General features: G+C 36.4%; 1 protein-coding gene across 1 annotated transcript in view; it reads left to right on the top strand.

Annotated features, from left to right (window-relative positions):
* LOC145099198 (bifunctional aspartokinase/homoserine dehydrogenase, chloroplastic-like) overlaps positions 1 to 2,835 on the top strand; it is a 37,276-nt gene extending 34,441 nt beyond the window's left edge. Inside the window, exons 12-15 of the mRNA XM_079036790.1 lie at positions 1,585 to 1,693; positions 1,800 to 1,883; positions 2,420 to 2,479; positions 2,587 to 2,835. Of these exons, the coding sequence (XP_078892916.1) occupies positions 1,585 to 1,693; positions 1,800 to 1,883; positions 2,420 to 2,479; positions 2,587 to 2,835 (502 nt within the window). The remainder of the gene's footprint in view (positions 1 to 1,584; positions 1,694 to 1,799; positions 1,884 to 2,419; positions 2,480 to 2,586) is intronic.
* Positions 2,836 to 25,914: the final 23,079 nt, after the last annotated feature.

Consider the following 25,914-nt stretch of genomic DNA (forward strand, 5'->3'; position numbering starts at 1 on the left):
GCAAGCTTTAAATGACTCTAGGATAGAAGTACTTACTTTGTGGAAGCTTGAAATGAACTTAAAGTCCAAGAACACTAGTGTGTGTTCTTGGTGTTTTGGAAATCCAGTCAAAACACATAAATGGATGGATGAAAAGATGTACAATCACTAGATTAAGTGTTATACTAACTTGAAAGGGCTAGAAACACTTACTAGATTCAAGATATTGAGCAAAAACTTGGATGTCACTAGATTAAGTGTTATACTAACTTGGATCTACTTTGGGGAGTAAACTCATGCTTAAGGCATGAGTTTACGGTTTTTGAGGGTGTTTACGGCCCAAACATTAAAGTTTGGCCGTGAACTTCTAAGCTACGTGGTATTTGCGGTTTAGAAATTTTCAAGATCTGAGTCAGCACATCCTTTCACCCATTCGTTTAAAGATTAATTATTAAAATAATCAAAGGAACTTTAAATTTACTAAAAACTAATAAAAGTGAACTTGACTTATCATATGAAATGATTGACTTTTAGGGTTTGACCGAATGAAAATTCCGGGTTGTCACACAACAAGCTTCCAGATTTTGAGATTAAGAATTTTAATACTAAAGACACCACCGCCCCCCTAAATCCCAGAATACACTGGCGAGTGCCCCTTTCCGTAAAATTGTCCAAGATATGGAAGTGCATCTCGACATGACGGCTCGGCAGAAAGCGGTTTTTTAGTGCTTACGTGCACCACATGCTCAAGATTTTCTTCTGGCTATCCCTATAGATGGGCTTCGCCAACACATGTTTCCCAAGGAGTATCGTACTATTCTCAAATATCGACTCATGATTCCCATACTCCTAGCTGACGAGATTCGTCCTGTGTGTCGCAAGGCATGTTTGGACTCTTTTGTAGAGCATGTAGTTCACTGTAAAGAAGTCACGGGGTTCAAATACAGGCATGATATGGTTAGGGATGTTTTGTTTGACATATTTAAGTGTGCCGGGGTTTTCGTTAAGAAAGAGGCACCTGTTAATTTCTTGACTGACCCGACAGGAGGAAGGTCAACCCTCAGACCGGATGACATTTTGATTTTTGGATGGGTCGAAGGGAAACACGCATGTGTGGATCTTACAGGGGTATCCCCTCTCGTGGGCCTGAGGATTGGGGGCAACTATTGATGTAGCAGATCACTACCATGACTGGTTGAGAGAAGGAATCCATTTCATCACCCTAAACAAGAAGGCTAATTCCGAACCACTTGATAAGGTAACACTATTGACTATGAAATGTAATCACTCATTCCATTCCATTTTTTCTTCATTCTTGTTGCTCAATGCAGTATTTGAAGCTGAGAGCTCTTCAAAGGCAATCATTTACTCATTACTTTTATGAAGCCACTATTGGAGCTGGTCTTCCAATCATGCGTACTTTACATGATTTACTTCAAACATGGGATAAGATTAATACGCATTGAAGGAATTTTCAGGTCAATTCTCGTATTTATATATATATGTTAAAAGACCATTATACCCTCCGTTATATTTTAAAATCATAAGTGAGAGAGAGATTTATTTATGTGATTGCAATGAGACATTGAGTTATATATTCAACAGTTTTGTTGATGCAAGAGCCTTTAGTGAAGTGGTGATGGAGGCAAAAGCAACAAGTTACACTGAGCCTGACCCCAGGGATGATCTTGCTAGGACAGATGTTGCCAGAAATGTATTTTTGTATTTTTATTTTTATTTATTTTCTATACAGATATTTAAATAAAATCTCGTGTTTTAAATTTGAAATTATAAATTGTAATGGTGAACCAATATTGCAGGTGATAATTCTTGTTAGAGAATGTGGTTTAAATCTTGAACTTTCAGATACAGATATCCCGAGCCTTGTGCCAGATCAATTAAAGGTAAGAATTTAATTACTTTTTTTTTTTACAAAAACACCATTAATGTTTAAAGACACATATAGCCGGCCTATGATTGTTTGAAAAAAATGATAATACACTGCATAAAAACAAACAATTGAAAATAATGGTTAAGAGAAAAAGAGCACGATAAAATAGTAAATAATTTACCCAAGGGGAAAAGTAGTTATTTTATATGAAAGGACTAAAAACATCATCAAATCAAAATCATAAATAAGGACAATTATTGCAAAAGAACACCTTAACACAAGGACCAAAAATATAAATAACAGTGTCGAATACACTTTTCGCCTCCGTCTTTTTTTCAAGTTTTACAAAAACAGTCCCTGAAAAGAACATCCAACTTTTTTTCATCCCTAAAACTATATTTCCAAACTAGTTAAGGAAACGTGATAAATCCTTTGTGAAATGACCACTTTACCTTGATTTTACATTTGTGAATCTGAAATCAAGAATAAATGATTTAACTTTTTTGTTGAGTGTCAGCAACTGCATCAGTGGATGAGTTTTTGCAGTAGCTACCATCTTTCGACACAGACATAGCTGAAAAGCAACAAGCTACAAAGGAAGCAGGAGAAGTCAGTAGCTTTTCCTTTATCTTGTATAACTTAAATGTATTTACCTTGTTATATACAATGATACTGATACTGATACTGATACTGATACTGAGACTGGATTTTGTCAGGTGTTGAGATACGTTGGGGTTGTGGATGTAACAAACCAAAAAGGAGTTGTGGAGTTAAGAAGATACAAGAAAAAACATTCTTTTGGGCAACTTTCGGGTTCTGACAACATCATTGCTTTTACAACAGAAAGGTACAACAAACAGCCTTTGATTGTGCGGGGCCCGGGTCCTGGAGCAGAAGTTACAGCAGGTGGAGTTTTTAGTGACCTGTTACGCCTCACATCAAATCTTGGTGCTCCTTCATGTTAAGATTATCTTGTAAGGGTTGTTTTGAATTTTAGTTATATATAATAAGGGGAATCCATGATCCAGTCTAGTTTCATTGACAATAAGCTGTTTAATGATTTTAGTTTAGGTGGGCATGTTAGGAGAATGGTTGGAAAACTCACTGTTGTAATAGTGTTTTTTTTTACTGAAAACAAATTGTCACATTAGGTGAGCAGGTTTTTGAAAACAAGGGTCATCTTAAATGAACATCCATCTATATGCTCACATGACGTATACATATACCGCTGGTTAGGTTTCATTAAGATAGATAAGGCTTATGGGAGATCGGGTGAATCTATGCTCACATAATAGACAATGTAAAGTTTGGTTCGCAATTTTTTTTTGAAAGAATAACATTTATCAAAGGAATTGGAATGTGGGCTTGTTGGAATTGACGTTGGTGTATATGTGTGGGTATACTTGTCTATGTTTGTGAGGGTTGGGGGATGGGTGTGGTATGAGACAAATGATGATAATATGTTTTGATATAATAAATCATGATTAAAATAAAGAGGAGGTAGATGATATTTTTGTCTTTATAATAAAAATACGAAATGAAACATAAAACCTATGTTTGATCATGAATGACCAATTCGTCTTGACAAAAAACTTTAATGAAATCTCAAGAATTCCAATTTCTTTGATTTTGTCAACTAAACAAAAGTGTTACAAAATTTACCTTTCAATTCTCTGTCTATCTTGAGATTAGATGGCATACTAAATAAGATGAAGTTTGACATGAGAAATCCAAATCTTTAAACACAGCTATCACTCAATGAGGTGTCAAGAGGAAGAGGTATTATCAGTAGAGTTGATAACATCTTGGTATTATTGTAGAGTTATATCAGACTAGAAATCAATTTGTTTGCATTTAATTTACTTGTTTTGATGTGTTGGAATTTATACAATATGTATTTTATCTGATATAATTATTTTTATGTTGAAATATTAATATATTTTGGAAACAATTATATTCATTAGTCCATTACTTTGTTCGGTTTTGCATGTTTATTTACTTATATGAAACAAATTGTGTATTCGAAAAATTGAACAGTCGGACATTCTTCATAAGAGTATTGAATTAAGACTGATGTGGGGTCTTAGTTGATTATCCAAAGAGATGGATATTATATAGAGATGCGACTATATATTCTTGCATGTAGTTGATAGATATAAAATATTGGAGCGAGTTGGATGTAACACCCGACAAATTAATACACGGTACATCCAAAAATTTTCATATTAAATTTACAAAATAATTTGGATGTACATTTATATTAACTAGAAGTATACAAGTAATTATCAAATGGATCATATATCACAAGTTTATATAAAGATATGAGCCGGGTGTTACCATCCATCTAATGGTTCTTTTATCCCTCACCTACTAGCTTTATATTTTTATTTGGTTTACTTGATTATGAAAGGCACAACAATAGATAATGTATAAGCTACTAGAGCTAATCAGATATATAAAATGTCTCCCTAAGATAATCATAAAGATGTAATCAATATCATGTATAAAAATACATAAAGCATTTCAAGAATTCCAATTACGTCAATCTTCTAACTCTTCTAACTGATACGACCTATATTGTCTTAAGAAATTATCAATTATAAATTTCAAGAATTACCAACCATAACTTTACCATTATATTCAAAAATACTCACCTATGGTTTTCAATAATCACTACTCAACATCTATCAATTATGATTCTCAGCAACTATTGCTTCGCAACTACTAGCTATGATTTTCAACAATTATTATACAACAATCATCATAACATTGATTCAACATAGAGGCGCATAATATTAAATAAGAATTTCAAAGTAATAACAAATCTCATCCATTCTTTCGATCGTACAATCCACATGGTTACGAGCAATCAAGGCTTATCGAGCGTTAATAAAGATAGCTGACCATGGTTCTCAACCACTAAGGCTAACTAGTACTTAATAAAGACAACTGATGACGATTCTTAGCTACCGATTCTTACCATGTTTGTTTAATAACATTTAACAATGGATCTTAATCACAAAATCTTCCCATATTAATCAACAACAACCAAGTATAAAAGCTATCATGTTATTTCACAACAATCAACTATAGAAGTTTACTATGTCATACAGTGTTTATCAACAATGATATTTTTCACACAATACAATAATAACATATTTAGATACCAATTATCAAAGAGGGATGCATGGTTACTCACATTATGTTTTTACTTGAGGATGAGTTTCTAATTCTTGGAGTCCTTTATCACCCTCAACCTCCAATGCTGTTAAAAAACATAAGATACTTGAGTATCAAAACTCATTCACATACGTAGCTTCTTAACACAACTTAGCTTCATAATATTTTCCAACCAACTTGATTACCAATTCCATGTTTACATAACTTGAGCTTGAACTTATTATTTCATCTCTTTTAATTTTTCTCACCACAACCTTAATTAACATCAGTTGATCAACATATTAGCTTACTTCTAAGTTCCAAGTAATTTACCATATTTAGGGTTTCATTTACCAATCCCCAAATCCATAAAACAAGAATTCCATACAAGTTTGAGGATTTTAAGCTAGTAGTTATGTAATTAATTCTCTAATTGTTCTTTTCTATCAAGATTTTCATTATATAAGAACACATGGAGGTTAGGGTTCATAAACCCTTTTCCATTCAACCATCAAAACTAAAATTCATGAAAGAGGTGAGAGGGTTTACATTTGATTCAAGCAATGAAGATTAGTTATTGTATTCTCAATTGATTTCTCCTCCAATTTCTTCAATCCAAGCTCAATACCAACAATAACTCGTTCTTAGCTTGTTCTAGAACATTTCAGAGGTGTTTACAGTGTTCTCTGGAAATAAATGATCGACTTACGCTTTAATCAAGCTCTATAAGATTCGGCAATATTACACGACTTGTGTAACCCAAAACACGGTTTTTTTTATCTATATACCAACAATGGCATTGTACTTCATTATAATCAAGAAAAATCAAGTATATGCAATCCGTTCACCTTACATTGTCTTGTTTTGCATTACACAATTGTGTTTCTCTCAAAAATCCACATTAGGCAGTTTCCTTCCATCAACTTAAGTCTAATTCAACCCCAAACTTTCAATGACTATATCTTTCTTATAAAAACTTCGTTTTATCTGATACTTTTGATTATGTGTCCTAAATTATCATGTCTACATATCTAAATTTAACTATTCCGATTCTATTGTCATGCTTTCATAGTCTCGAATATCAGCTATTGCCTAAAAACTTATTTGTACTAAGTCAAAAAATTTACTTAAAATAATATGAATTTTCATTTTATTATTTTACCAACATATACAAGGATTATTATCATTCAAACAACTCTTTTTAAAGGAGAACTACACCCCATTTACTTCTACAATATCACAAAATAGGGTGTTACAATGTACTTAGATATTACTTCATGAATCATGTCATAAGTAATTTTAAAAGTAAAATCTATGTCCTAAGAATAACATTCTTGACTAGTAGTTTGTTGTACATTGGCATTCTCCATCATTTTCCATAACTGGAAGCCATAAAAGAAATGTTCAAGTGTGGCATGATAAATGGGTAAAGTGCATGTAGTCAATGTTTATTTGTTCCATCTGACCTATGGTAGAAGTTATATCCTTGGTTCCCTCGATGCTTCATCGCTAACACTAAATTTTGAGTTAGGATACTTTAGCTCGAACAATAAACTAAATTGCAAATTTATAAAATGCAAAATATGCGAATAAAAAAAACCTAAGAACAAAAGTATATAAAAGAATGATGATATGTATAACTTATAAGCACAAACACATAGACTTGATCATAAGATAACTTAATGCCCAATACGTTACATTTGATACCAATATTCCTATTTATAGATGTGATAAATTTTCATTTGTAAAATTCCCGCAACCAAACATTTCAAATATTAGTCAAAAATATTTTTAATACATTTTTGGCCGGATTTAAGTCCATTTGGTGTTTAATTTTATTTTTCATCAAACGATTAAATAAAAGTGGGGTTGTTATTAGTGTAGTGTGACGAGTAAAACAACCTAACACCTTAGCTAGGTGTTTACGGCCACACAAGGGGTGTTTGGGCCGTAAACACCCTCTTCCCCAAGACTCATGCATATAGCATGAGTTTACTCCCCTTGCCTTCATTTCTACACTTTCCACTTAAGAACACAAGGCTTTTCTCTCAACCATCATAAATTCATCCTTCCAAATCCGCCAAATGTAAGTGTTTCCTCTCTAAATTCGTTTATACAACACTAAATCTAGTGTTTATACATCATTTTCACCCATGGATTTTGATTTTTACTTAGATCTTCAAGCATCTTCAAATCACCAAGAACACACTAGTGTTTTTGGGTCTTAAAACCCTCTTACAAACTTCATATAAGATCCGTGTGTGTGTTCAAGTCCTCACTTGACACCTAGCATCCTACCCGACATTTTCATCCACTCCACTCACAACAGGTGAGTTCATACCCCTTAATTAACCTTTCAAAAGTTTTTAAATGCTTTTACAGGGGGAATACAAGTTGAATCTAACAAGTTATAATATCAATCACATGTGATTTATAACTTGCAACCAAAAAGGATTTACTATACTTTTAACTGCTTTATCAACAAAATTTGCTTTAAATGTTTTTCAAACTCATCTTCATGTTAAATTGTTATAAAACTATTTCCAAACTATTTTTTTAAACTTTTTTTGTTCCCAGACTATATCTACAACAATATATTTATATAAGTAAGACTTGAAGGACTTAGGACTGATAGCTCGCCTTACTTCATGTTCTTGTTTGATTGTGGACTTAGGGTATATTGTTATCTGTCCGACTGTCGTTAAATTCTTAGTTATATATTGTATATATTTGTGTTAGATATGAAAATACTCGCTCAGTTCAATACCTTTGTGTATCAAAGGCATGCAACCAACATTCTATTTAACTATAATAGGTATAGTTAAGGTCTACCGCTCGTTTTTACCATTACTGTGACACTTACTATAGCTAGTACTATTATGAGTCACTACATGTTAAATACTATATAAGGAGAATACTATATACTATACAAGAGAACACTCAATACACTATACTAAAATGTACATTATACTATAATACATTCTATTTAACTATAATAGGTATAGTTAAGGTCTACGCTCATTTCTACCATTACTATGACACTTACTATAGCTAGTACTATTATGAGTCTCAACATGTTAAATACTATATAAGGAGAATACTATATACTATACAAGAGAACACTCAATACACTATACTAAAAAGTACATTATACTATAATACAAGAGAATACACTAAAACAGAATGTGACACGGTATTCCTCTATACGACACTCTACTGTACCTTTGCCATGTAACCAGAGTCTCCTGGAGGGAGAGCGGGCATTATCTGTATAGATCTATACGAGACAGACACTGCCACATCGCGACTGCTAGCTACAGTCCGAACCGACTAGGCCTAGGGATTACAAAATGTCACCACACTACGTGTGACCTGGAGCGTCATCAGCCACTCGATCGTTTATCAGCATGGTTACATACGAGTTCACATTTGGACCTCTAATTAATAAATATAGAATTAAAGGTAAAAAAGACTCCCCGAGGTGTATTGTACACTTATCACTACTTGGAGTCTGCATTTCTATTTCATTCAGCCGACAGTAAAACTGCTGGGATAAAACATTATTTACCCATTTACTTTACATGAATGAAATCTAAAACTATATTTTTATAGCTGGTAGTCTCATTGGGAAAACGTTTACACACTCAAAGGATCAAACTTACAAATAACCAAGTCTTGGTAGAAGACTACTTTTACTGGAAAATATAGGATTTTCTAGGGTTTCACACTATTTTCAAACTTTGATAACAGCTTTTATATTATATGATTGAAAACACTTTTATACAAGCAAAGACACTAAATACTTATGAACTCACCAGCTTTATGCTGATACTCGTTTTCAAAATAACTTGTATTCTCAGGACATCAGTAGACAGGTACAGATGAAGCTTTTGAGAAGATGGAGTATATACAAGATTCATCTTTTATTTTGATTATACTTTTGGTGTCTAACAAACTGTAAAGAACACGCTTGTATTACAATTATTATATTAATGCAATGGATGTTGTTGCTTGCTTTTACTATTATGCATTGTTATGATACTGTACATGACGTCGTCCACCCCAGAACGTATTCCGCCGTTCTCGGTTTTAGGGTGTGTCAGATTGGTATCAGAGAATTTTTTATAGTGAATCAAGTATATCAACCCATAAATGATATACGAACTATAAACACACTGGGATTAAAACACTCTGACCAAGAATATATATTCTTAAATACTAAAATATTTAACTAAGTATATATATATATATATATATATACACACACACACACACACATCCATAAATACAAAGGGTCAGTATCATACTAGAACAGAACAAAAGTATTAAGATTTTTAGACAACACAAATGGGCTTAGAGACATATAGTCACATCTGGTTGGATGTAGCGTGATCAACTACATTCTTCCTAGGAGTGACTAGCATGTGCCTAAGAGTGATTGTGATGTTGCAACAAATCTAAAAACTTACCAACACTACGACAAGAACGTTAGAACGAGAATACTATAGGAGTATTCTGCAATTCTGTGATTTACATATGTGAGAACGAAAAGGGTCGTTGCGTGTAGGAAAATAGTTGCTAAGTGGATATCCTACGGTTACATGTGATTAAGACGCTATAGACTTATAATTTGTGATATTTGCTTTATTTCTTGTTCCTTGTTTGGTTGTGGATTTAGAGTTAGGATCACTTATTCGATGGTCTATCCTGTCTCGATTACATGTAATTGGTATGCATTATGCAGGTATTGGGTCGACTAACAATGATCATCTTATAATTATCCTAGATTAGTACGTCTATTAACTTTTCTTTCCCCATTCTCGTGTAGATAGCATGGTTGGCTTCCGCCTTCCCGACAATATGTACTATCCAAACCAAGGCATTGGAGGATGGCTCGATGAAGAGTCAGAAGATGATCACTCCATCCCTTTGGATGATCACCGTGCAGAAGGCTTTTCGGATAGCTCCGACTCCAAAACCGAAGTCAACAACCTACCCCCAATAGCTCCAAACCCCAACCCCCGTCCAACATTCCAAGGTCCCACTCCCATGTGGGCAACAACCTTCGATCGATCAAGCGATGAATAGGGTCAACCCTTACCTTTCAAAGGAGACCGAAGCTTTTACAACATAAGCGAGGGTGGCTCAGTTGATCGAGCCCTAACCGTCATGGTCCGAAGGATTGCTAGAAACGTCGAGCAAAGCCATGCAGCCATCAACAGAGTTGTGGAAATTGATGCCAAATCTAACCTTAACATTGTCCGTATCCGCCAGCTGGAAGAATCCATGGATAGGGCTAGGAGGACTAATGAGGCTCTGTAGCAACAACTACCTGCGTCCCGAGCCGAAGTCATGGAAGTCCGAGCGCGTCAGAGAGCACAGGAATGACATCTTCAAGAAGTTGTACGTCAACTGGCTGATCTTAGGATTCGCCCAAGGGATACCCGTCGCCAGTAAAAGATGTCAACTTATCTTCCTCTTTTGTTTAAGGAATTGCGTTTTCTTTTCTATGCTCAGTAGAGCACTTATCTGTAAACATTTCTAACTCTGAAAGTACCTTATCTAGGCTCCTAGGCTGCCAACATTTCCCTTATGGTTTGATGTAAGACCTACTGTTAGGTGACTTTTCCTGAACTCATATTACATCACTAATACCAGTAATATTGGCAGTTACCTACTCCATGGGAAAGTTTATACCTTTGTGTTTCCCTACTCTGTTGCTATGACTCTATCGGATAGTTGGACTATGTCGATTTAGTCCATGAAACACTCTCATCATGTTTACAATCGATTCTTACTATTGTCATCATCTTCATAAATTTTCAGCAAAAGATGCCTCCCCGTAAGCGCCCGAACAAAGGCAGACCTGTGACTCAACCGCTACCTCCACCAACTCCTCCTCTGCAGTTCGATCCGGTGATGTTTCAGACAGCTGTAATCGTAGCTGTGACTGCAACTATGGCCCAAATGAATTATGGCGATGCAAGTGGAGCCGGAATGGGCACCAACTCTAGACATGGTGAAATCCACGAACGTACACAGGGGCGCACCTATAAGCATTTCATGAGCTGTAAACCAACATTCTTCAATGGAACTGGAGGGATCATTGCACTGTCCCAATGGATCTAAAGAAACGAAGCCGTCTTCGAGATGTCCTCGTTCCCCGAGGAAAGCAAGATTAAGTTCGCTGCCTGCACCTTCACCGAAAGGGCCTTGACATGGTGGAATGGTCATGTCAAATCACTCTCCTTGGTAACAGCCAACGCCATGGGCTGGGACACACTGAAGGGCCTGTTAATGAGAGAGTACTGCCCTAGGGGCGAAGTTCAGAAACTCGAGGAGGAATTCTGGAACCTCAAAATGAAGGGGACCGACATAGTGGCTTATACGGCCAGGTTCTGCGACCTGGTAACTATGTGCCCTAACATGATCCCCATAGTAGTCACGGGTAAGTTCCTTCTCGATAACTCTTATGCTTGTATCCTATTCGATAGTGGAGCAGAAAGAAGCTTTGTAAACCAAAACTTTAAACACTTACTTAAGCAATCCCCATAACCACTAAAAGAAACATTCGTCGTAGAAATGGCTAACGGAAAGACAGAGAGTTCTAACGAGATCTACATAGGCTGTACCCTCACGCTAGATAATCATTCATTCCCAATCGACCTCATACCAGTATCGATCAAGAGTTTTGATGTCATTGTGGGCATGGATTGGTTGAGTCTCCATCGTGTTGATATCCTATGCTTCGACAAAGCAATCCTTCTAAATCTACCGAATAAAGAAACTTTGTTAATCTACAGAGACAAACCCAGTACGAGTCTTCATATCATCTCTAGTATACAAGCCCAAAATTACTTGCGTAAGGAATATTGTGCATTCCTTGCACACGTCGTCGATGCAAGCCAGAAAACAAAAGACCTAAAAGACTTCCCCGTAGTATGCGACTTCCCCGACGTCTTTCCAGAAGAGCTACCAGGTCTACCTCCCCAATGTAAGGTCGAGTTCAGGATCGACTTAATTCCAGGAGCTACCCCAGTAGCCAAATCGCCCTACCGTCTAGCGCCTACTGAAATGCAAGAAGTGTCCGATTAACTTAACGAGTTGCTCAGCAAGGGCTTCATAAGACCAAGTTTCTCACCTTAGGGAGCATTGGTCTTGTTCGTAAAGAAGAAGGACGGATCGTTCCATATGTGCAAGGGGCGAGTTACTTTTCCAAGATTTATCTTAGGTTCGAGTATCACCAGTTAGGAGTGCTTGAGGAGGATGTCCCGAAAACAGTCTTCCGAACTCGTTACGGACACTACGAGTTCGTAGTGATGCCGTTCGGAATGACCAACGTGCCCGCGGTATTCATCGATTTAATGAATAGGGTGTGATGTCCTTACTTTGACCAGTTTGTCATTGTTTTCATTGATGACATACTTGTCTACTCACGAAGTAAGGAGGAGCATAGCCATCATTTACGACGAGTCCTAGAAACCCTACTGATATGGGCATATTTAGTCATATAATTCATGCATTATCTTAATACTTTATGTTGTTGTTGTCTCAATTAATGAACAAAACGTGCTTTATTAGTTTGTAATTTCATTTTTCAGCAACAATGACATGCTCGGATGGAAAAGGAAGCGGAATTGGCGATTGGAGGCTTGGATCTTGGATTTTGAAGAAAGAAGAATGTTGCTGGACAGGTTGACCCTTCGTGTTTTCAGAAAATGCTAATTCCAAACGGACTCGGCGAGTAGGCCATCAACTCGACGAGTTGGTCAGAAGTTTCGCGATTCTTGACTTTGCCTTGTCGTACACGGGATTTTAAGTGATGGACTCGGCGAGTAGGTAACTGGACTCACCGAGTAGCCCTTGTTTTCAGAATATACATAGAAACACTTCTCATTCGAACCCTAACAAATGGGGGAAGTTTAGAACGATTTTTGGAGTCCAGAAGGGTTCTTAGAAGCTATGGTTTTCGAGATTTCAACCTAGATATCAACTTGGAAGAAGATCAAAGGCAATAACACACTACTTTTATCTTAATCTTTTGCATAAACCATGTTTCAATCATTAGATTATGTTTCTAGTTTGTTATTTGCTTTAGATATGAGCTAAAACCTCATAACTCCTGTTTAGGAAAGATGAGTTTGTGATTATGGTTTGATTTTATGGTAGGATTGATTTAATATTGGTGATTTTGTTGATTTTAGCATGTTAAAAAACCTTATGTATGAATGATAACTATTTTTCTGTTAATAGGAAGATAATTGAGTTGCATGAACATCTCTTAGTTGTTAACCTCATATGTTTATTTGACTACTTTATCATATGTCTAGGATTAATGAACATGAAACTAGAATTAATAAGAAAAATAGGTAAATTCATGTGTGAGCTTGTGTGATGACCATCAACAAGAGGTTAACTAAAGGACCACATTAGTTAACCATTACAAGTCTAAATTAACCCGAATAAATAACCTAGTGAATTGAATTAAATTAGACAACTGGCCACTGCTTGAGTTAGTTTGTTCTCTAAGGATTAATGCAGCGAACGTGAATCTAATCACTTGAATCAATAGCCAATAGAAGAATTAATACATTGCACTATTACCATAATATCAATCATAGGATCAATTGAGTTGAACTAAACAGAAGTTCCCTTCGTTATTGAATTTTGAATCTTTGTTTATCTAGTTCTTAGTTTCTTAGTTTAAATTTTAGTTAATTGTTTAAGTTTCTAGTCTTGCAAAACTAGAGAAAACCCATTTTCTATTACTTGTTTTATTTAGATAATATTAGCATTTATTTTAATTGTTTGCCGTTCCCTATGATCGATACCCTACTTGCTTGAACTATATTACTAATCGATAGGTACACTGCCTTTCGTGTGTTTATTTTGTGTCTAAGTGAGTAGGATTAAAACTAGTTTGTTTCACACACATCAAGTTTTTGGCGCCGTTGCTGGGGAACGGTTCTAAATAGTTAATTTTATTTGCTAATTGTTATCATATATTTTTATTTTTTTTATATAGTTTAATTTTTATTTATTATGTATTTTCCAAATCTCGATGCTTTTGATGCTTTTCTTGAGGAAGTAGTATAGGAAATTGAGCAAAAAGATAAGGACTATGACTCAGATGATGATTTGAAGAAATTTGATAGATGGTTAGATAACATCTTGTCTAACGATCAAGAACAATTTGAGTCACAAGAGCTAAAGTTACAAGATGAAGAATTTAATCCAGAAAGAGATTTGGAGGAGCTGGAAAGGTTGCTGGCAGAGGGGTCAGATGAAGAACAAGAACAAGCTGAGTTGCAGGAACCAAGCTGTGGTTTGACCATTACGACGACATGGCCCCCTGTATTTCCGGTTTGTGTTTCGAAGCATGGGGTGACGATTCTAACTTTGGAGAAAGTTCTAAATCATGATCCATTTATGATTAGTATCCAACCGGTTCCAACCCTTGTCAATATTCTTGGGTTTTATGAATTCAAGCTACTTTGGCCAATTTTTGAAGCAAAGAGCCAAATTTTTCAATTTGGTCCAAAGAAAATATTTAATGCAACGGATGGATTGGCATTGAGTTTATTAGAAGTTTATTAAGTTGAGAGTCCAGCTCAAGACTCGCACAAAAAGAAGTGCTTGCGGGAGGCAACCCGTTATTAGAGTTTGCTTTTCTTTTTCTTTTTAAACTTCTAGTTTATTAGGGTAATTTAGGAATTTAATTTTGATCTTTGTTTTCCTTTTTCTATTACTTGTGTTTTGTTTTGATCTTTTCAGTTTGAAACTTAGGATTGCATGTGAGGGTCTAGAGTCAAGGCTGACGAAGCGAGAAATCGAGTCTAGGCGAGAGAGGAAACAAAGTTTTGAGTCAAGCTATGAGTCCAATTGATAGAAAGGTTATAGAGTGTTTATTACCTGAAGAAAAATGAGGGAAATTATTAGTTTATATAACCCCCATACATTAGAAACGGACTTGGGCAGAATAAAATTTTGTCACACAGCGGTCTACTTGTCGAGTTCATCTTATAGACTCGCCGAGTCCATGTGAAAATCCACGATTCTTCTGCCATTTACGCTTCAACTCGGCGAGTCTACATACTTACTCGACGAGTCGCTCATTCTTCTTACTTTTGAGCTGAAGATTTGATGACATTTGATATGGGCATTGGTTCTATTCTTTGAAGATCATTTTCCGAGCATTTCCAAGAGTTTATCCCTTATATTTGGAGCTTTTATAAAGACTATACCACACGGGATTTTGACACCCAAGACATGGATGAGCTGTTCCCATGTCTAAAGTCAATTGAAGATGGAGCTGAAGAGAAGATATGTCAACCTTGCCACTACTATCCCATGGGAGTTTGTTCCAATTCTCTCCTTATTTTTATTGTTCTTTATCATGCATGACATGCAATGGGAACATTGCATAAATTAAGTGTGGGGTAGGGGGTTGGTTGGTTACACTAGTTAAATTTTAAAACTTTGCATAAAATTTGCTAGCATTAATTTAGAAAATTTTGGTAAAGCAATTAGGGATCATGCTAGTATTCTATTTGATGATTCTATGAAGACCCAAATGTTTAGTTGAGCCTATATACGTTATAGTGCATTTGTGGCCCCCTTTATTCTATTGAAATCATGGGACAAAAACACAACCTCGCTTAGTTTGAGGATCGCAACATGTTTAGCATCGTGTACCAGACATGTATCTAGGAAAGCTTAAGTAGTGATTGCACACTAGACTAATGCCTTTAACCAATAACGGATGAAGTTAAATTCCCTTGCTTAATCATATGTTTTTCTAGGTTTTTAGTTTTGAATGGAAAAAGTGTGTTGAAAAAAAAGAAGAAAAAAAAGAAAATAAAAAGAAAATAAAAGTTGAAAAAAAAGAGTGATGAAATGTTTGAATAAAGAATCTACAAAGCTATGAAGACAAAGAAGAATATCATGAAGAAAAGCTACAAAGTATAAAAGATTCAATCAAAAGTTATATTTGTAATTTTCTTTTCTAGGTTATTTTATCGTATGTATGCTTGGGGATTTAACCAAAAATGACTTGAGGATAAGAAAGTTTTCTAGGGATGGATTTGGAGGGATGCATAAAATGAGCGTTGTTCAAAAGAAGTGGGTGAGTGTTTATGAGGATTGTGAGTATTTAGAATTGAGGGGGGTCCTTAGGAAAAAATTTAGACACAAATGCATGTGTTGCGGTCTTGGCATAATGGCTGGGTTTGATTGGGATTATCGTATGTGATATTGGTGTGCTAAAATTCAGTTTTGCTTGGGGGCAAGCAAAGGTCAAGTGTGGGGTATTTTGATATGGGCATATTTAGTCATATAATTCATGCATTATCTTAATACTTTATGTTGTTGTTGTCTCATTTAATGAACAAAAGGTGATTAATTAGTTTGTAATTTCATTTTTCAGCAACAATGACATGCTCGAATGGAAAAGGAAGCGGAATTGGCGATTGGAGGCTTGGATCTTGGATTTTGAAGAAAGAAGGATGTTGTTGTATAGGTTGACCCTTTGCCAGTGTTTTGGCCATATCTCATGAACCGTAACTCCGATTGAAAAGATTCAAAATGTTCTGCAAACTAGACACAATTCCGGACGACTTTCGTGTTTTCAGAAAATGATGATTCCAAACGGACTCGGCAAGTAGGCCATCAAATCGACGAGTTGGTCAGAAGTTTCGCGATTCTTGACTTTGCCTTGTCGTACACGGGATTTTAAGTGATGGACTCGACGAGTAGGTCACTGAACTTGCCGAGTAGCCCTTGTTTTCAGAATATATATATATATATATATATATATATATATATATATATATATATATATATATATATATATATATATATATTCGAACCCGAATGAATGGGGGAAGTTTAGGACGATTTTTGGAGGCCAGAAGGGTTCTTAGAAGCTATGGCTTTCGAGATTTCAACCTAGATATCAACTTGGAAGAAGATCAAAGGCAATAACACACTACTTTTATCTTAATCTTTTGCATAAAGCATGTTTCAATCATTAGATTATGTTTTTAGTTTGTTATTTGCTTTAGATATGAGCTAAAAACTCATAACTTTTGTTTAGGAAAGATGAGTTTGTGATTATGGTTTGATTTTATGGTAGGATTGATTTAATATTGGTGATTTTGTTGATTTTAGCTTGTTAAAGAACCTTATGTATGAATGATAACAATTTTTCTATTAATAGGAAGATAATTGAGCTACATGAACATCTCTTAGTTGTTAACCTCATATGTCTATGTGACCACTTTATCATATGTCTAGGATTAATAAACATGAAACTAGAATTAATAAGAAAAATAGGTAAATTCATGTGTGAGCTTGTGTGATGACCATTAACAAGAGGTTAACTAAAGGACCAAATTAGTTAACCACTACAAGTCTAAATTGACCCGAATAAATAACCTAGTAAATTGAATTAAATTAGACAACTGGCCACTGTTTGTGTTAGTTTGTTCTCTAAGGATTAGTGCAGCGAACGTGAATCTAATCACTTGAATCGGTAGCCAATAGAAGAATTAATACATTGCACTATTACCATAATATAAACCATAGGATCAATTGAGTTGAACTAAACAGAAGTTCCCTTCGTTATTGAATTTAGTTGAATCTTTGTTTATCTAGTTCTTAGTTTCTTAGTTTAAATTTTAGTTAATTGTTTAAGTTTCTAGTCTTGCAAAACTAGAGAAAATCCATTTTCTATTACTTGTTTTATTTAGATAATACTAACATTTATTTTAATTGTTTACCGTTCCCTGTGATCGATACCCTACTTGCTTGAACTATATTACTAATCGATAGGTACACTGCCTTTCGTGTGTTTATTTTGTATCTAATTTAGTACGATTAAAACTAGTTTGTTTCACACACATCACCTACGATCGGAGAGGCTATACGCAAAGTTCTTTAAGTGCGAATTTTGGATCCGAAGAGTCGAATTCTTAGGGCACGTGGTTAGCAAAGAAGGGATCCACGTGGATCCATCCAAGATTAAAGCTATTGAGAACTGGTCAGCACCAAAGACGCCTACATAAATTCGTCAATTTCTAGGCCTCGCTAGCTACTACCGTAGATTCATTCAGAACTTCTCTCGGATCGCGAAACCCCTTACTGTAACGCCCGTAGATCCGGGCTAGTTAATTTAGAGATAATAGGGGTCGAAAACGACTTTTCGACAAAAGATTATTTAGAATAAATAATCTTAACCAAGTTGTAGTATATGTCACAAGGTTCCCGTACATATAAAGAACGCCAAAATCCGAGTTATAACGAAGAAGTTATGACTCGTTGAAGTTTCACGACGGAACCGGCACAGCACCGGGAAGCGTAAATCGTGAAATTACGACTAAGCGAGATTTAGCCTTAGCAATCTAAACGAAATTCGTATAGTATGTTAAAATAAGAACATCGATAAAAAGACGTCCAAATCTGACTTCGTATGAAGAAGTTATGATTTTTCGAAATTTCGGATTAGTAGTGTACAACCCGAAATTCAAATATTAGATCGAATGACTTTTAGCCGACACGACCTTAACGAGAATCGAAGATCTCGTTAAGAGTAGCGTAACGAGAAAAATATGGGCGAAAACGGACGTCAGGTGAAGAAGTTATGAGGATTTAACGGACCAATCTTGTCCCGGCATGTTAATAATATAAAATTTAAAATCTACTCAAAATTAGTCGACGGAGTCTAAACAAAAGTTGGAGAGTACGTTCCCACCTTCGCGTGGATATAAAGAACCTCGAAAGCGGAGGTCGTACGCAAAAGTTACGAATTTTTAAAGTTGGAAAGTGAATTTGCGAAGCTGATCGATGACGTGGCGCGTTCTGAACCGTCCATCACTAAAGAAAGCCTCACTTCGGATCTTGACACGTCGTCTCGCATTACGCCCCGCGTTCGAGGCCAAGTACGCACCGCGTACTTCGGTTCTTATCCGTCTGATGGAGTGCAAGACAGCTGGGTCCGAGCTGGTGGTCTTAGTCGAGGAGTACGCCCAGCGTAATCCGAGGTCCTCCGGACTATAAATAAGGTGCAAGCCTTTCCGAGTTTTTCACACCAAAATTCATTCTTTCTCTCACTAGTTTCTCTCTGTAGCTCCTTTAAACCCCCCCTAAACCCTAGATAAACCCCTAGCTCCCGAGGGAAGCCCCGAGGCTCCCAGAGTCTCAAGAAAAAGAGTCTTACGGTTTCGAAACGCTGCCCCAAATAAAGTTCCGGTTTTCGTTAAAATCCGCTGTAAGTGAGCTACGCTTACGCCATTTTTAATATAGCTTTCAAATAATTATAGGAATGTTATTAGGTCCTTAAAATAATTATTTAGGCTATTATTATGAGTTATATTGAGTGTTATTTAACGCTTATATAATAATAATAATAGTGAGACTATTAATTTGCCGCGGTTATCATTAGACTAAACCCTAGTGGTATTGGTACTAGGTTTTATCGAAGGAAATTGTTTTGAGAGTATCGAAGCGTTGTCTGAGTGTTGAGTCACCACTTTTCAAGTGAGTGCATGGTCCCCTTCAACTTACACATAAATATGAAGTATTTACTACGTACTATGTGTGCATATTGTCTGTTTATTTGTTGTCTATGCTCGATGAAAGATTTAATACATGTTTTAAATAATTTAAACTATATATGTATTTTATATCTAAGAAAATGTTGGGGTAAAACATGGGTAGCTATAGTAGATGAAATATGAGTTGGACGATGAGTTGAGAGGTGATATAGACCTTGAGGTATTGGTGAGAGGTGTACGATGTGAGAAGCCTTTTTCCCAAACGATGTCCCCGTCATTCAGCAGAGTATGGATGACAACCACGGACTATTCTAGATAGTCCAGTGGAACACTAGCAGGCTCGCAACCTGTAAGTGTTGTGAACGATGTGTTCACTCGGTGTACTCTAAACCTTGGTGATCATGCAGACTTGATGCCTAGACCCTGGTGATCATGCACACTTGGTGCCAAAAACCCTGGCGACTATGCCGACTTCGTGCCTGTTGTATAAATTCTGGCGACTATGCAGACTTAGTGCCTAAACCCCGGTGACGATGGACTTCGTGCCGATTCCTTAGGATAATCCTTAGGAATGTATGAACGAGGAACGGTTGATTCTTAGGGTAGATCCTTAAGAGTAAAGAAGATAATGGGGATGGGTAAATGGGTTGATTGTTTGATTGTTTGAACATAATAATTATATTATTGTGGGTTGAAAACACTATTTACTCACCAGGTTACCCAACCTGACCCACTCAGTTTATTTATATCACAGGTGTTGATATGAAGCCACATTACACTGAGAGATTTAAAGAGATGTAGATCACTAGTGTAAATAAATGTAAGTTCTGTTTATGCTTATGTTTCTGTATTAATGATGACATCCCAAACATTTTAAAATGAATAAAATACGCTTGTTCGAAAATGTTTTGACAACGTATTTATCATGTTTTTCTGGGAACAAATTCCGCAACATTTTTATTAAAAGAAGTACTCTGATTTTTATAAAGTATAAACAAAATCGGTCTTTTCTGGCCGTGAAAATGGGGATGTCACACTTATCACATTGACCCAGAAAGGTGTGACCTTTGACTGGGGAGAGAAACAGGAGAAGTCATTTGAAACCCTGAAACGAGCCTTATGCACCGCACCAATACTATCCCTCCCCGAAGGGACAGAAGATTTCATGGTATACTGCGATGCATCCAATCAGGGGCTCGGTTGTGTTCTGATGCAATGAGATAAGGTCATTGCCTACGCCTCAAGACAGCTGAAGACACACGAGGTAAACTACACCACACACAATCTCGAATTAGGAGAGGTTGTGTTCGCCCTAAAGATCTGGAGTCACTACATGTACGGTACGAAGAGCACGATATACACCGACCACAAAAGCCTACAACACATATTCAACTAGAAGGAGCTCAATATGATACAACGATGGTGGGTCGAGCTACTCAATGATTACGAATGCTAAATTTGTTATCATCCGGGTAAAGCCAATGTAGTAGCAGACGCCCTAAGTCGGAAAGAACATTCTGGTCGAAGAGTCAAGTTATTAACAATGACTATCCATTCAGATCTATCCGCACAGATTAAGGAAGCTCGGCTCGAAGCCTTGAAACCTGAAAATGTGGCGGGAGAATCCCTGCGAGGAAAGGATAAGAACTTGGAAGTCAAGGGTGACGGAGCCTTATATCTCATGGACCAAATCTGGACACTGCGACGCGGTGGTTTCAAAGACTTGGTCATGAAGGAAGTCCACAAAACTCGATATTCCATTCACACTGGTTTAGATAAGATGTATCTGGATCTTAAAAAGTCATATTGGTGGCCTAACATGAAAGCAAAGATTGCTACCTTCGTGAGTAAATGCCTTACTTGTGCCAAGGTCAAAGTCGAATACCAGAAACCATCAGGTCTATTGCAGAAGCCGGAGATACCTGAATGGAAGTGGGAGTGGATCACTATGGATTTCATAACCAAGCTACCCAAGACAACGGGCGGGCTTGATACCATATGGGTCATCGTCAACAGATTGACCAAGTCCGTGCACCTCCTGCCCATCAAGGAAATAGACAAGATGGAGAAACTCACAAGAACATACATTAGGGAGATCGTACGACCGCATGGTGTCCCTATATCTATTATCTCCGAAAGAGATAGTAAGTTTACTTCGAGATTTTGGCAATCACTGCAAAACGCCTTAGGGACGAGGCTGGACATGAGTACAGCCTACCATCCATAGACCGATGGACAAAGTGAGAGGACTATCCAAACCCTAGAAGATATGCTGCGAGCCTGTGTGATCGACTTTGGTAAGGAATGGGATACCTACCTACCCCTTGTCGAGTTTTCCTACAACAACAGTTATCACACGAGCATCAAGGCAGCTCCATTCGAAGCCCTCTACGGCCGAAAATGCAGATCCCCTCTGTGCTGGGCTGAGGTGGGTGACACTCAGTTAGCTAAAGGACGCGTTCCTGACAGCGCTCTCATGGGTCCGGAGATCATTCGAGAAACGACCGAGAAGATTGTACAGATTCGTGAACGATTAAAAGCCGCTAGAGATCGACAGAAAAGCTACGCAGACAAACGAAGAAAACCCTTGGAGTTCCAGGTGGGAAACCGAGTCCTTTTGAAAGTCTCACCCTGGAAGGGCACGATACGCTTTGGAAAGCATGGAAAGCTGAATCCAAGATACATAGGTCCTTTCGAGATTCTCGTTAGAATCAGCCCCATAGCTTACAAACTTAACCTACCCCACGAACTCATTAACATACATCCTAGCTTCCACGTCTCGAACTTGAAAAAGTGCCTATCCGACGAGACTCTGGTAATCCCACTAGACGAGATCGAGATCAATGAGAGCCTCACCTTCATGGAAGAACCTATGGAAATTATGGATCGGGAGGTCAAACAAACGAAACTAAGCCGCATCCCAATTGTGAAGGTTCGTTCGAACGCCAAGCGAGGACCGGAATACACTTGGGAATGCGAGGATCAAATGAATATTAAATATCCCCATCTTTTTGCTTAGTTTTGTGTAATAACTTAGTTGTTGAACTCTAATTTCGGGACGAAATTCCCTCTAACGGGGGGATGATGTGACTACCTGAAATTTACATTTGTAAAATTCCCGCATCCAAACATTTCAAATATTAGTCAAAAATATTTTTAATACATTTTTGGCCGGATTTAAGTCCATTTGGTGTTTAATTTCATTTTTCGACAAACGATTACCTAAAAGTGGGGTCTTTATTAGTGTAGTGTGACGAGTAAAACAACCCAACACCTTAGCTAGGTGTTTACGGCCAAACAAGGGGTGTTTGGGCCGTAAACACCCTCTTCCCCAAGACTCATGCATATAGCATGAGTTTACTCCCCTTGCCTTCATTTCTACACTTTCCACTCAAGAACACAAGACTTTTCACTCAACTATCATAAATTCATCCTTCCAAATCCGCCAAATGTAAGTGTTTCCTCTCTAAATTCGTTTATACAACACTAAATCTAGTGTTTATACATCATTTCATCCATGGATTTTGATTTTTACTTAGATCTTCAAGCATTTTCAAATCACCAAGAACACACTAGTGTTTTTGGGTCTTAAAACCCTCTTACAAGCTTCATATAAGATCCGTGTGTGTGTGTGTTCAAGTCCTCACTTGACACCTAGCATCCTACCCAGCATTTTCATCCACTCCACTCACTGCAGGTGAGTTCATACCCCTTAATTAACCTTTCAAATGTTTTTAAATGCTTTTACTGGGGGAATACAAGTTGAATCTAACAAGTTATAGTATCAATCACATGTGATTTATAACTTGCAACCAAAAAGGATTTACTATACTTTTAACTGCTTTATCAACAAAATTTGCTTTAAATGTTTTTCAAACTCATCTTCATGTTAAATTGTTATAAAACTATTTCCAAACTATTTTTTTATAATCTTCTTTTGTTCCCAGACTATATCTACACCAATATATTTATATAAGTAGCACTTGAAGGACTTAGGACTGATAGCTCGCCTTACTTCCTGTTCTTGTTTGATGGTGGACTTAGGGTATATTGTTATATGTCCGACTGTCGTTGAATTCTTAGTTATATATTGTATATATTTGTGTTATATATGAAAATCTTCACTCAGTTCAATACCTTTGTGTATCAAAGGCATGCAACCAACATGCTATTTAACTATAATAGGTATAGTTAAGGTCTACCGCTCATTTCTACCATTACTATGACACTTAATATAGCTAGTACTTTTACGAGTCTCTACATGTTAAATACTATATAAGGAGAATACTATATACTATAGAAGAGAACACTCAATACACTATACTAAAAGGTACATTATACTATAATACAAGAGAATACACTAGAATAGAATGTGACACACTATTCCTCTATACAGCACTCTACTATACCTTTACCGTGTAACCAGAGTCTTCTGGAGGGAGAATGGGCATTATGTGTATAGATCTATACAGGACAGACACTCCCACATCCCGACTGCTAGCTATAGTCCGAGCCGACTAGGCCTACGGATGACAAAATGTCACCACACTACATGTGACCTGGAGGGTCATCAGCCACACGATCGTCTATCAGCATGGTTACAACGAGTTCACATTCGCACCTCTAATTAATAAATATAGAATTAAAGGTAAAAAAGACTCCCAGAGGTGTATTGTACACTTATCACTACTTGGAGTCTGCATTTCTATTTAATTCAGCCGGCAGTAAAACTGCTGGGATAAAACATTATTTACCCATTTACTTTACATGAATCAAATCTAAAACTAGATTTTTATAGAGTATAGTCTCATTGGGAAAACTTTTACACACTCAAAGAATCAAACTTACAAAAATAACCAAGTCTTGGTAGAAGACTACTTTTACTAGAAAATATAGGATTTTCTAGGGTTTCACACTATTTTCAAACTTTGATAACAACTTTTATATTATATGATTGTAAACACTTTTATACAACCAAAGACAGTAAATACTTATGAACTCACCAGCTTTATGCTGATACTCGTTTTCAAAATAACTTGTATTCTCAAGACATCAATAGACAGGTACAGATGAAGCTTTTGAGAAGATGGAGTATATACAAGACTCATCTTTTATTTTAATTATACTTTTGGTGTCTAACAAACTGTAAAGAACACGCTTGTATTATAATTATTACATTAATGCAATGGATGTTGTTGCTTGCTTTTACTATTATGCATTGCTATGATACTTTACATGACGTCCTCCACCATAGAACATATTCGGTCGTTCTCGGTTTTGGAGTGTGACAATAGATACAACATTTTGTGCAAAAAGTAAACACATGCTAAAAGGAATTGTTTAACCTTACATTGGTTCAGAACTCTACATTGACACTAAGGCATAGTCTCTTCAAATTTAGGAATCAGGTGATCTTTTCTATCACCAACTTTTCTTTTCTTCTACAATTGGTATCCTTAAGAGTTGCGGGGTCACTTCTAAGTATCAGTATTCCCTCTAAGTGACCTCTGTAACAAAGACTTCGATGCTTATCAATAAACTTCAACACCATTCGCCATATATTTCTCACCCCAAAATTTTAGTTGGTTTTCTCAACCATGGATTTATTTAATTCAACATATGTATGCTTTGACATATTCTGGTAAAAAAGTCAACGGTCAAAGTCAAATTCAAGTCAAAGTCAACAGGTCAACACACCACACGCAGCATATCTCATGGACACACTACATCCACTAGAAGACCAAATAGTCGAGAAAGGCTTCAAGAGACTAGCCATGACCTCCAAAAGATACACCACACTTCTATTTAGAACATATATCCTAAAGTTCTTAATCCCTTCAAACAAGAGCTAAAATTTCCAGATTTGAACCACACAAGAATCTTAAAGGATAAATTTTCCATCTTTATCCAGATCTATAGCGTAATCAACCAATAATTCTAAACCTAACTCAAAATATGGGCATTAAGAGCAAAATCCCATGTACGGATCAAGGAGAGTATATGAACACTCATTTATGTATCATCAAAATGTCCATAAATCATTCTAATAAAAACATATTGTTATGGAGTCCTCCAAACTCTAAGAACATCATCAATAGGGACCAAAAGATGTTTTAAACCTAGATCTAGAAGCATGTAACCATAAAGATCCAAACTTTATAACTTATATAGGGCTATGAAGTGACAAGATGACTTAAACTTCACTTGACCTAGCTTCTTTTGCTATAAATCCACTTGATTCTTCTTCTTCTTCTTCTTCTTCTTCTTCCTCTTCTTCTTCATCTTCTTCTTCTTCTTCTTCTTCTTCTTCTTCTTCTTCTTCTTCTTTTTCTT

The sequence above is a fragment of the Lactuca serriola genome, chromosome 4 (assembly GCF_051521515.1).
Source record: "Lactuca serriola cultivar US96UC23 chromosome 4, Lser_US96UC23_V15, whole genome shotgun sequence".
Lineage (NCBI taxonomy): Eukaryota > Viridiplantae > Streptophyta > Magnoliopsida > Asterales > Asteraceae > Lactuca > Lactuca serriola.